The 12,865-nt window shown below is 46.2% G+C and overlaps 1 protein-coding gene and 1 non-coding gene across 40 annotated transcripts in view; one reads left to right on the top strand and one right to left on the bottom strand.

Moving 5' to 3' along the window:
• Positions 1 to 12,865, bottom strand: part of SLC7A6 (solute carrier family 7 member 6) — a 36,230-nt gene that overhangs the window by 5,612 nt on the left and 17,753 nt on the right. For 22 of the 39 annotated variants that reach the window (XM_078357533.1, XM_078357542.1, XM_078357538.1 and 19 more), the window contains 5 exons: positions 7,104 to 7,160; positions 3,602 to 3,727; positions 1,289 to 1,433; positions 500 to 623; positions 166 to 269 (listed from right to left, as the gene is read on the bottom strand). In XM_078357533.1, the coding sequence (XP_078213659.1) occupies positions 166 to 269; positions 500 to 623; positions 1,289 to 1,433; positions 3,602 to 3,727; positions 7,104 to 7,160 (556 nt within the window). The remainder of the gene's footprint in view (positions 1 to 165; positions 270 to 499; positions 624 to 1,288; positions 1,434 to 3,601; positions 3,728 to 7,103; positions 7,161 to 12,865) is intronic. The other 17 variants (XM_035282307.3, XM_078357553.1, XM_035282305.3 and 14 more) reach the window with 1 other exon arrangement.
• On the top strand, positions 7,311 to 7,417 carry LOC118149857 (U6 spliceosomal RNA). Its single transcript, XR_004737566.1, has one exon. It is a non-coding gene; the product is annotated as a U6 spliceosomal RNA (small nuclear RNA).

The following is a 12,865-nucleotide window of genomic DNA, read 5'->3' as shown; positions in this document are numbered from 1 at the left end:
GAGCTCTTATGCCTCAGCGTGCATGCACGCACACACACACACACACACACACACACACACCCCTATACGCCCATGAGAAGAAGGAGGGAAAAAAGGAGCTCTTATGCCTAAGCCCCAGAGAATGAAATATTGTGATCTATTATCAGTGACACAGAGGCACGGTACCTTGATGAAGCAAAGATCGATGCATTGAGGCCCCCAAAACAGGATAGGGCAACAGCAATGGGGATGATCCAGCTGAACATGCCAAATGTCTGGTCAGCAAATGTCTGTGGGCAGGGCACAGAAGAAGCACTTAAACAGGACAGGGTTTCATAATCCTCCTGCATCTGTGACCTTGGAACAAATGCAATCTCTGCTAAGCAGCCCACCCACCCTCTGGCTTAGACTCGTGACCTGATCCTGTAGAGCTGAGGAGGTCGCAGGAAGAGAGACTGAACTGTGCAGGGTGACTGCATATCATGAGATGATGAACAAATGGGGATCCAAAGAGACTCACCACAGCCACGGCATCACTGCTAAGGACATCTGAAATGTTCAGCACTGTGTAATAGGCCACATTGGTCAGGATGTAGATGAGCGTCACAATTGGCATAGATATCCCAATGGCCAAGGGCAAATTTCTGTCAGGACAAGTGAGAAAGGACTATCTAGAACCAACCTCTCCTTGGGCACAAAATTTATCAAGTTTCCACTGGGACTGTCCTAACATTTAACAATTCACTGGCCTCCAAGTCTTTGAGGCAGGCTCACCTTCCCCTTCACCCTGAGCTCTTTTTACTGAGAAAGACAGAGAACTTTCTCTGTGAAGATAGCTCATGATCAATATTTGATCTCTGCCACAGTAGGGCCAATGGGTCCCACTGCATTTCATAATCCTCCTGCATCTATGATCTCAGAGGGACAGTGTACTCTGGGGACCAGAGGCCAAGTTGGGGATCCAGCTGGCCAGAGTAAGTTTTGGTTCTGTGGGCTATAACATCAGCAGCAGAGTGCAAGGTCCTAATCCCTTAGCCCCAGCTGGGCCTGCTCCTCCCCACTGAAGGGCCTCTCCTCTAGGAAGGACCCTGTGTATCCTCCAGTGTGAACATGAGGACAGGGAACCGAGGGGCTTTCCCACCTTCACTCACTCCCATTCTAGCCCTCAGCCCCTACTAACTGGAGAAGGTGGACTAGGGAGAAGGGGGAAGAGAGATGGAGGGAGAAGGAGAAGGATGAGGGCAGGCACACCCACTATCAGCAAGAGTTCCAGCTGAGCTGGGGAGTGAGAGTGTGATCCGGCCTTTACCTTTCTGGGTTTTTGATTTCTTCTGTTACAAAATTAAGGGTGTCCCAACCTGAGTAAGAGAAGAGGGCAGAGTAGAGGGCAAGAGAGAGGTTTCCCATGTCCCAGGAGGAACCCTCAAAGGCATCCTGAAAGTGCTCAGAGTGTCCTATGGGGGCAAAGGCAGGTACGGGGTTCAGGCAGAAGGAACAGGTCAAAGGAGAAAGGAGGAGGAGGTGGGAGGTGTAAGAGAAAGGTACAAAAGGAAAATAGGAAAGAAGAAGGGAAGATGAAAAAAAGGAGGGATGAGGAGGAACAAGAAAAGAAGAAAAGAAGGCAGGGGAAAGAAAAAAAAACATAATTTAACACCAAAAGATCAACAACCACTAGCTCCCTGCACTTTACCACCCCACCCACTTCCTCAGAAAAGTTCACATTGCTTTAAAAAACTAGACAATAAAAAACCAAAGACATTCCTTGCCGCCCTCTGATATGACAATACTTCTTCCAAAACCTTAAAGAATTTCCATTTCCTGCAAGTGATCTCACAGCAAGCCCCAGCTCTTCTACCTATTTTTATAAAGAACAGCGTTTCACATGAAGGAGTCGTTTTTCATTGAAAATTAGACCTTCCTATGAAGTACCTCTCTTGGGCCAGACTACTGCACAATTTGGTCAAATGGGTTTATCGACCTTGTGGGATGGACTCCCTGCTGCTCTACTTCCAGTGGCTGTGGTTGCATGGGGGAGATTACATGCTATAGAGGAACTTTATCTTTCACTAGGCCTGGGCCACCCCCACCCTTTGGGGAGCCAGCCCAGGCCCAGATACCTGTCATTCTCCTCAGAGACTGCACACCTAAAAGGCCAGGGGACAGCACCCAGCTACCCAGGACAGAGACCTTGTGGACACACTGGGGTCTTTAACAAGACCCAGACTTCTAAGGAACCCCATTGTCACACACTGAAGAAAGCCTAGACCCAGCTCTCATGTGGTAAAAAGAGCTGGCTATGCAGCAAGAGAAGGGAAAATAGAGACCCCCTGACCTCAGGGGTTTCCATCCTCATATGCAGCAGTGATTCCCTAAGGAACAGATCTCCAGGGGAGGATTACTCAAAACCCAATTTGACCCGAAGATTCTCCCGAGCCTCTGGGAACATCCACGTGGTTAGCTCTACTAACTTGATATAAGTACACACAGGGGCTAAACCAGCAGTCTGAGAATCAACTAGGGCAATTCTATTTTTCTTTTCTTTTCTTTTCTTTATTTATTTTTTTTGAGATGGAGTTTCACTCTTAATGCCCAGGCTGGAGTGTAGTGACACCATCTCCACTCACTGCAACCTCCACCACCAGAGTTCAAGTGATTCTCCTGCCTCAGTCTCCCAAGTAGCTGGGATTACAGGCGCCCACCACCACGCCCAGCTAATTTTTGTATTTTTAGTAGAGACGAGGCTGGTCTTGAACTCCTGACCTCGTGATCTACCTGCCTCAGCCTCCCAAAGTGCTGGGATTACAGGCGTGAGCCACCGTGCTTGGCCAAGGGCAATTCTTAAAAGCCCAGATTTTTCGACTCCAAACCAACTAGAATATGATCCAACAGATTTGAGATTAGGGTCTCAATTCCCCAGGTGATTGTACACGGCCACATTTAGGGACTGATGAAATGACTGAGGTAGCTTTGGCTAAAGACACCTCAAGACATCTCTAGGGCTCATGACATATTGGTAGGCCTATTACCCTTACTGCCAGTCCTCTCTGATCCAGGAACAAAAAGCTTTCTAAAGCCAACATGCAGGAAAGACACTGCCAATTTCACAATATTTTAATATTTTTCTGAAAGCTGACTTTGGAGTGGGGGGAATGTTGAATACAAGTCCAGATGGAAAGTAAAGGCTGCAAACTAACCACCCATTTCCATACCCTACCTCCTGCTCCACACTCCCTGCTAGCTGTCTCAAGGAGGGCCCAGTCTTCCTACTTGCAGCTTGGCAGTCACAGACCACAAATAAGAGCCACTCTATCCCCACAGATTACTTTTATGACCAATCATGACCCAAGCTGCAGGAGCTCCTAGGCCCTTGGCTGGCTTCCTGCAATGCTCCCAGCCTCCACAAAAGGAAAGCAGCCTTGAGGGAGAGGCTGACTCATGTCCACTTGGCCAAACCAGCCTGGCCCAAGAAGCCCAGAAAGAAATCTACTCCCGTCTCTTGCACTCACTGACACATGCTAGCATGTACATAGAATCAGCTAAGCAATGAAGCTAACAGAGTACCCATGTCCTCCTCAGGGAATCCAGAGGAACTTTTGGTGGTACCCCTGTTCCCACCACTTACCCTGGCACAGTTTAACAAGGCCCATGACAATGATGGCAATGAGCGCTAGGACCTTGGCGTAAGTGAACGCATCCTGCACACGTGTGCCCCACTTGACATAGGCACAGTTCACAAATGTCAGCAGACCTAGAAGGAAAACCACAAAGTCACTGGCAGGCTTGAGTTGAGGGGCCCCACCTCTTTACAGAAAGCACCACTTTCTGCACTTTCTGTCTAAGGCAAAGGGGCCAATGGACCAGTCAGAACAAGGTAAACTGGCAAGCAAGGGGACAACCTGCACCTGCCCCAGCTGACAGCACACATGCACGTCCCATCACTGCTAACGTTCAAAAATACAAAGGCATGCATGAACACATATTTATACATCCTGATGGCCGGCACCATTTCTGGAAATCCCCTCCAGGCCTAGAGATAGGTAACTTCACCCACTCTTTCCCACCCAGGCTCCCAACGTTCCAAACCACAAGAGACACAAAACCTCTCCACGGCCAAAAGAAACTCATCAGTGAGGTAAATTTGAATGCAGATGGCAGGTTACATAAAAAATTAGAGAGAGAGTGTTTTGCATGTAAGTGTAAAAAAGAGGCCAGGTGCAGTGGCTCAGACCTGTAATCCCAGCACTTTGGGAAACTGAGGCAGATGGACCACTCGAGCCCAGGAGCTCGAGACCCAAGCCTGGGCAACACGGAGAAATCCTGCCACTAGAAAAAGTACAAAAATTAGCTGGGCATGGTGGTGCACACCTGTAGTCTCAGCTACTCAGAAGGCTGAGGTGGGAGGGTCTCTTGAGCCTAGGAGGTTGAGGCTGCAGTGAGCCGTGCACTCCAGCCTGGATGACAGAGTAAGACCCTGTCTCAAAAAAAAAATAATAAGAATGCCTGTAATCCAAGCACTTTGGATGCCAAGGCAGGCAGATCACCTGAGGGCAGGAGTTCAAGACCTGCCTGACCAACATGGTGAAACCCCATCTTTAGACTAAAAAATTTAAAAAAAAATTTTATATAAAGAAATAAAAATATATAATAAAAAAATAAGAAAGAAAGAAAAAAGAAAAAGTCTGTTCTATGCCTGACAACTTCACATACACATCTCCATCAATTCTCACGACCACAAAATACACATATTCCTATTCTCATTTTATAGATGAGGAAACCAAGGCTGAGAGAAGCTAACTACCATTTCTAAGTTCATATTCCCAAGTCCACTGATTGCTGCCACCCTCATTCCTACCCATACGTCCCAATTCTCAATGAGTCCATGGAGAAGTTCACCCACTTGAGCATTTCCTAGGCTCATGTGGCCTTAAATTCTAGCCCCTGACACACCTCAGTGACATCTGGGCCCTGTGCTGAGAGCCCCAGCACCTTGCTCCTGCTAAACAATGACTGCTCTCATCCATGGGGAGGACATAAGAACAATATCCAGTAGGAAGGAACACGGTGACAAATGTAAGTACTGCCTCTAGCATCCAAAAATAGAACTTTTATGTGCACCTCAAATCTTATCACAGAATCTTTCGGTCCCATCCTCTAAGCCAACTCCACTTACTCCTACCCATTTTGCACTCTCTCCTTCAGCCAGACTCTCCCTTTTATTCATACCAGACATACACATAAAAGAAATGTACTCCCCTCCTCTTCCTGCCATAGCCAACAACAACTCCCATTTTCAAGGTCTAGTTCAGCCCCTGCTTCCTCTTCCTCTGTAAAACCTTCTCTAGCTCTTTCTCTTTCTGAACCACATGGCATTCCTGCTTCTTACCACAGCTTAGTGTCTATGCTATTGTCATGGAGACACTGGTCTCAAGTCTCTCCCCTCAGATGACTGGGTCATGCTTCTCCCAAGATCACAAATTCTCAGAAAGCAACAGCAATATATCATTTTCTTTTCTTTTCTTTCCTTCCTTCCTTCGTTTTCTTTTTTTTCCTTTTCTTTGAGATAGGGTCTTCCTCTGTCACCCAGGCTGGAGTACAGTGGCACAATCATGCTCGATCTCCAGGGCTCAAGTGATCCTCCTACCTTGGCCTCCTATTAGCTGGGACCACAGGTGCACACCACCACACCCAGCTAATTTTTTAAAAATTATTTTGTAGAGACAGGGGTCTCCCTATATTGCCCAGGCTGGTCTGGAACTCCTGGGCTCAAGCGATCCTCCTGACTCAGCCTCCCAAAGTACTAGGATTATGGGCATGAGCCACTGCACCTAGCTATATTGTAAGCTCATCACCAAGCAAAGAGGGACACTAATAAACCCTGGTTGGAACCAAGGTGGTAAGATTTTCACTCTAACTTCCAATTCCCTGGGGCAAGGCAAGTTGTCAGAAAGTTGGATATTCTTCCACTCAAATGGAGTGCCTACAGCCAGATTGTGAAAATGAACACAGCGGGCAGGTGGCAGGCTCAATGGCTTGAAAGAGCTTTCACTGAATACACTGGCAAATAACACAGATGCTTACTAGTCAATCATGATGTTGGAGTAGGGAGACAGTGGTCAAATGGGAGGGAAGAAGAAGCCCAAAGGAATGCATGCTGCTGACACGTCTTCCCGGAAACCTACCCTGATGATCAAAGCTACCTGTATGGGGTTAAGCCTCGATCAGCTAACATAAAGGTTACCTAGTTAACATAAAGATTACCTAGTTAACAGTAATCCATAGACCCCTCTACAGTACAGTAGCCATGTTTTAAGGTACCTCCCTAACTCCTTCCTGGGAATTGTTTCCCCTTCCCTATCATGGTTGATGGAGCCAGACTGACCCAAGTTGATCCTGTTATATTGCCTCTCCCAGAAACAAAGAGTTGGAATACCAAGAAACTGAATCTAACAGTAATGGAAAGAAGGGTCAGGGGCTACAGCAAGTCAAAGTCACAAACAAGCCCTTAGTAACAAAGGGACAGAAACTATAAGTAAGCAGAGGAAGGAAGTGGGACCACAAAAAGAAGCAGAAGTGAGAGGGCATGCAGGTTGAACAGAAAGACTGACAGGGTGGGGGCCGCGGTGCACACCTGGAGTCCCAACTGCATGGGAGGCTGAGGTGGAAGAACTGCTGAGCCCAGAGTCCGGGCCTACAGTGCACTTTAATAGCATCTCTGAATAGTCACTGCACTCCAGTCAGGGCTACAGAGTGAGAACTTGCCTCTAAAAAAAACAACAACAAAAAAAGGAAGACAAGAAAATAGAAGACAGAATCAGGGGGGTGAGAGAGAGACAAGGAGGCAGAGACAGAGAGAAGGGGACAAAAAGAGACACAAAAAGATGGAAATACACATAGAAAAAGAGATCGTCTGACAATATCCTGGCAGTGCTAACTGTGCTTCTTGTTTGCAGCTCTAAGAAGGGGAAGAGAAGCTGATAGACTCCTCAGACCCACTAACAGGCACTGGGTCTCACTTCTGCTCCTTCTCCTTCCCTCTATCCTGCCATACATGTCCTATATGTTTGGTCCTCTCTGCACACAGGTAAATATTACACACAGTGGAAATGCAACGACTATGTGCTAACCTTGAATGAAGGTAGCTGCTTGTGGAAGTCCCTGCAGAGTCCATTCCAACAGACCAGCTGGAAGGATGCAAAAGCCCCTGGTCAGAGTGGTTCCTCACCAGAAAAAGCCTAAAGCCTAAAGGGAGGGAGACTTTTTCCACTGTGTGCCCTTATGACTGGTTTACTGTGAACATAACACATCTTTCTAGATAAAAATAAAAATAGTTTGTGCTTACTTCAGCAGCACATCTGCTAAAATTGGAACCATACAGAGAAGATTAGCATGGCCCCTGAAAAAATTTTTAAAGAATTTTTTTAAATAAAAATAGTTCATTAGCAACAATGTAGCACCAGAAGGCAGAGCCAGGGCAGGGTGAAGCTAGGAGGTGCCTAAGGCACAAAATTTAAGGAGGCAGTCACTCTCAGGGGACTACAGGAAGGAACCTGAGAGTGAATACGCTCTGCAATGCTGGCCCCAGGCACCTCGCTTGCCTCACCCTACTCTCAGCCCTGCCAGAGAACAGAGAGCCCCTAGAACAGTCTATCAAGCAGAAGCCAATTCCCTTGACTGTTCTCCTGATTCCAATTAAGAAACAAAATTTCACCATCTGATCCTACCTCCTCTATTGCTTCCCAGAATTTGCAGCCCCTCTAGCTTACCATCAGAGTTCAAACAAAGTCAAACTGGGCCTTTAAGCCAGATGCTAAGATTCAACTACCACAATTAAAATGTCCTAGCCTTCCCTCTTCTCCTGGTCTCATTTCCTTGCTGGATAAGCCTGCACCAATGAGCCTGGGACCCACGTGAGGGTCTTCAAGGCTCTCTGGGAGCTTATTGCTGAGAAAGGAGTACTCAAATCGCAGATCCAGACTGAAAGCCAAAGCAGAAACAAATACCCAAAGTTGTAGGGATCTGTCCTGCAGACCTTGACTCAATAATGGATGAATAAATTCACTCAAACACAGAATACAGTGAAAGAGCAGGCTGGGGTGTCTGGGCCATTCACCTAAAGGAGTTATCAACAGCTGACCCTGACTTCTTGGCCTTCTTGGCCTTTATTCAGCACACATTAAATGACAAGAGCTTTGAGTTAACACCACTAGAGGGTAAAGATTAAAGGCCAGGTTGTGAGGCCTAAAGCAAACACCATTTGCCAATCACCCCAGTAGGAAGCAGTTAAGCACCTACAGTAGAAAAAGGTTAGTCTTAGGACCATATGAGTAAACAAGTTAGTTAGATAAACAAACTAATGTGAGGACATTTTTTAGTTTCTACTCCAATTTATTTAACTAAGGGGACAAGACAAGTACTATAATAAAAACTCTCAGGCCTTCTAAAAGGGTTTGTGTATATTCTCTATAACTAAAATTTCTCCTACCAGCCTGACCAAATCCCCACACAGTCTCTGTGGCAGAGACAGCTAGTTATCTTCCTCAATCTGTTCTTCCCTTTTTCCTTCATAACAGAAATTTTAGCTGAACTCATGGCTGTCCAAAATAAAGCTGACATTTCCCAGCCTCTCCTGCAGGTAGGTATGGACATGTACGTTTTCCCCTGGGATATATGCAAATATTTCATATAAGACCTCAGGAGGCCAGACACAGTGGCTCATGCCTATAATCCCAGCACTTTTGGAGGCCAAGGTGGGCAGATCACAAGGTCAAGAGATTAAGACCATCCTGGCCAACATGGTAAAATCCCATCTCTACTAAAAATTAAAAAATTAGTTGGGCATGCTGGCGCATGCCTGTAGTCCCAGCTACTCAGGAGGCTGAGGCAGGAGAATCATTTGAACCTGGGAGGCGAGCCGAGATCACGCCACTGCACTCCAGCCTGGGCAACAGAGTGAGACTCTGTCTCAAAAAAAAAAAACAAAAAAAAAAAACAACCTCAGGAAGTATGTTTAAATGGGGAGGGTGTGTCTTTATCCTTCCTGTCAGCTACAATGTAGACATGACAGCTAGAGCTTCAGTAGCCATCCTGGACCACCAGCTAGAAGTCATATGCTGAGGATGGCAGAGCAGGAAGACAGAAGGAATGAACCTGGTTCCCTGAAGGATTAAAGTCATCCAACCCACATGCCTTCTTTTTAACATGTGAGAGAAACAAACATCAACATGTTTGAGCCATGCTGCTAAAGGTTTTCTGTTGTCTGAAACCCAAGTTAATACTGAATAACATATGCACCCTCTGACAGAACTGTGACTTTCATACTCTCATTCTGATGAGGCCTGGCAACCTGAAGTTCTACTCCCACTTACAGTAACAGTAGTCACAACTCTCTTTTTCCACAGGCAACAGAGAGTGGAGGGAAACCTTCCAATTCCTCCCACAGACAGGCTGAGTGTTACAAAGGGATATTCAAGGACAAAGTAGTGCAACCCTAAAGAAAAAGAACAACAAAAACATAGAAGAAAGGCTGGGCACAGTGGCTCACTCCTGTAATCCCAGCAATTTGGGAGGCTAACGCAGACAGATCAGGTCAGGAGCTTGAGACCAGCCTGGCCAATATGGTAAAACCCCGTCACTACTAAAAATACAAAAAAATTAGCCAGGTGTGGTGGCGTGTGCCTGTAGTTCCAGTTACCCAGGAGTCTGAGGCAGAAGAATTGCTTGAACACCAGGAGGCAGAGGTTGCAGTGAACTGAGATCACACCACTGCACTCCAGCCTGGGAGACAGAGTGAGATTCTGTCTCAAAAAAAAAAAAAAAAAAAAAGTGGAAGAAAAAAAGGCAGGTAGAGGGGACAACTACAAGACATTCAGGAGTGAAATGCTAACACTCAAGGGGAGGTAAACCCTTCCAAATGGAGATCCCAGAATCAGTACCTACCATTTCTTTTTTTAAAGTATCCTTTTTGTGTGTGTTTTTTTTGTTTTCTAAGCGACAAGTTCATGTTGCCCAGGCTGGTCATTAACTCCTGGGCTCAAGTGATCCTCCTGTCTCGGCCTCCCAAACTGCTGAGATTACAGGCAAGAACCACTTAGCCTAGCCAGTGTCTTTGTTTTCAATTATACAAATACATTTAGTCCCATTATGAAAGCATTCAAACTGGCCGGGCGCAGTGGTTTACACCTAAAATCCCAGCATTTTGGAAGGCCAAGGAGGGTGGATCATCTGAGGTCAGGAGTTTGAGACTAGCCTGGCCAACACAGTGAAACTCCGTCTCTACTAATAAAAAAAAAATTAGCTGGGCATGGTGGCCAACGCCTGTAATCTCAACTACTTGGGAGGCTAAGGCAAGAGAATCGCTTGAACCCAGGGAAGCGGAGGTTGCAGTGAGCTGAGGTCACGCCATTGTATTCCAGCCTGGGCAACAAGAGCAAAACTCCATTTCAAAAAAAGAAAAGAAAAGAAAACATTCAAATTATATATAGGGTTGGTGTCTTTAAGCAACTATGATCAAGACCCAGTCTTCCTTATACCTGTATCACTCTCAGAACATGAAAGCTGTCTGTCCATAGCAACTATCCAAAATAAGAATATCCTTTCTACTGAGAACTCTCACCAGGCCTGTCTCCAAGACAGCAAGAAACCTCAAACAATGAATACTGGGGAATCATACAATGTTTCTTCTTCCCTCCAGAGTCCCTCCTTCTCCTCCTCCTGCTCATTGTCAGCCTTGCCAAACAAAGGCAAGGGAATCCAGTCTCAGCTGTGAGCAGGCACTGGGCTTTGACGCTGCTGTGTCAATAATGAACTCCTTCCACAGTGAAATCTTCAAAGCAAATACTTTGCAATGATGTGTGTGAGCCTACACAAGAGGCAGGATCCCGAGGTCAAAGCCCGCAAAGATAAATGAGCTGACAACACCCAAGCCAAAACCATCACCCTTCTGCAGTCAAATCAAGGTACCCAAGGGCACCAGGGTGACTGTGAATCCTGCTGGTCATATAGGCAAAGAGAAGACCCTATGTACCTACCTCAAGAACCAACATTTCTCCCCATTAGTCCCACAAGTGAGTATGAGCCCCTAAACAGTCAGTCAGCAGCCTGAGGCCCTGCCTCACCATGTAAGATTCCCAAACCCCAGAACACATATGAACAGAGTACACCCTTAGGACAGTTTCTCAACCTCCGCACTATTGACATTTTAGGCAAGATAAGTCTTTATTGTGAGGAGCTGTTCTGTGCATGATGGTATGTTCACCAGCACCCCTGACCTCTACCCATTAAAAACAAAAAACATCCCTTCCCAGGAGTTGTGACAACCAAAAATGTCTCCAGATACTGCTAAATATTTCCTGGAAGACAAACACCCCTCTGGCTGAGAACCACTTTTCTAGAAAAATTTGTAGGTAAAATAGCCTGAAATCTCCAAAAAGCTGCTTGGATCTCCATGCCACTATACCCTGAGAATGGGATGGGGTACAGCCAGAAAGCCAAGATCTGAAAGAGCAGTGTCTTCAGGGGCCAGGAAAGTAATATGAGTGAGCAAAGGCAAGATAAGTCTGGGTATAAAACAAGAAGTGGAGGACTGTAGTGGATTAGGGAGTCTATACTCCATTTAAAAGGAGCCACAGCCCACCACAGTGGCTCACACCTGTAATCCCAACACATGGGGAGGCTGAGGCAGGAGGATCACTTGAGCCAGGAGTTTGAGACCAGCCTGGGCAACATAGGGAGACTCTTTTTAAATAAAAAAATAGATGTGAAAAGAAGCTACGACTACTCAAACCCAGCTCATTGTATCAGGCAAGAATTTGAGTCCAACGATACCAGAACATTAGATTTTTCAAGAGAAAAGCCAAGTCCTGATTTTCAAATGTTGGCCTCTAAATCAAAATTATTTATACCACCACAAACCAAACCAACCTATCTGTGGGCCAAGTCTGGCTCACAGGCTACTAGCTTCCAGACTCTGCCCTCGAGTTGGTTATATAGAGACTCCTCGGCCCTCCCTTCTAGGATGGAACTTTAATTGCCTAGAATGGCTATAACTTGTTTAGGCAGTCTCCCAACCAACAAGCTGGACCCTCTCAGGCCTCAATTTCAAGACTAACTTAATTCTCCAATCCTACCAAAGTCTTACCCTAGATTCAGTGCAGACCTTTGATTTTTCCCCCATTTGGTTTCTTGCAATTTATGTCTCCTGAAACCACATTTCTCCCACTGCCACCTCTACTCAAAGAGACTCTCTCAGCATATCCTAGCTCTGCTGAAAGCCTGCAACCCAGTTCTTAGAACTGCAACCCAAGTTCTAAGAAGGGAAGTAAGCTGAACCCTAAAGCCTACCCTAGTCGGAAGAGAATATGGTTTCATGATTTGGCCATAACTATAACAAGCAAGTTCTTGCCCTCAGGTCTGGATTCTGGAAAAGCCAGTGTTTCTGGGATAGAAAGCCTTCAAGAATTCAGATCCCCAGGAATCTGGGTCAAAGTACATGTTGAATGAAAGAGGCTGGCCAAGCATGATGGTTCACACCCATAATCCCAGCACTTTTGGAGGCTGAGGTGGGCAGATCACTTGGGCTCAGGAGTTCGAGACCAGTGTGGTCAACATGGTGAAACCTCGCCTCTACTGAAAACACAAAAATTAGCCAGGCATGGTAGCTCGCACCTTTAATCCCAGCTACTTGGGAGGCTGAGGCAGAAGAATCACTTGAACCCAGGAGGCGGAGATTGCAGTGAGCCAAGATCATGCCACTGCACTCCAGTCTGGGCGACAGAGCGAGAGTCCATCCCCCCACCAAAAAAGAAAATGAAATCCAGTCTACCATGGAGGCCCACAATCCTAACCACTATATTATACTGTCTGGAAATTACTTATATATCTTCAAACC

This window comes from Callithrix jacchus, chromosome 20 (genome assembly GCF_049354715.1).
Source record: "Callithrix jacchus isolate 240 chromosome 20, calJac240_pri, whole genome shotgun sequence".
NCBI lineage: Eukaryota > Metazoa > Chordata > Mammalia > Primates > Cebidae > Callithrix > Callithrix jacchus.
The sequence above is the reverse complement of the archived record's forward strand: the minus strand, read 5'-3'. Positions and strand labels throughout refer to the sequence as shown.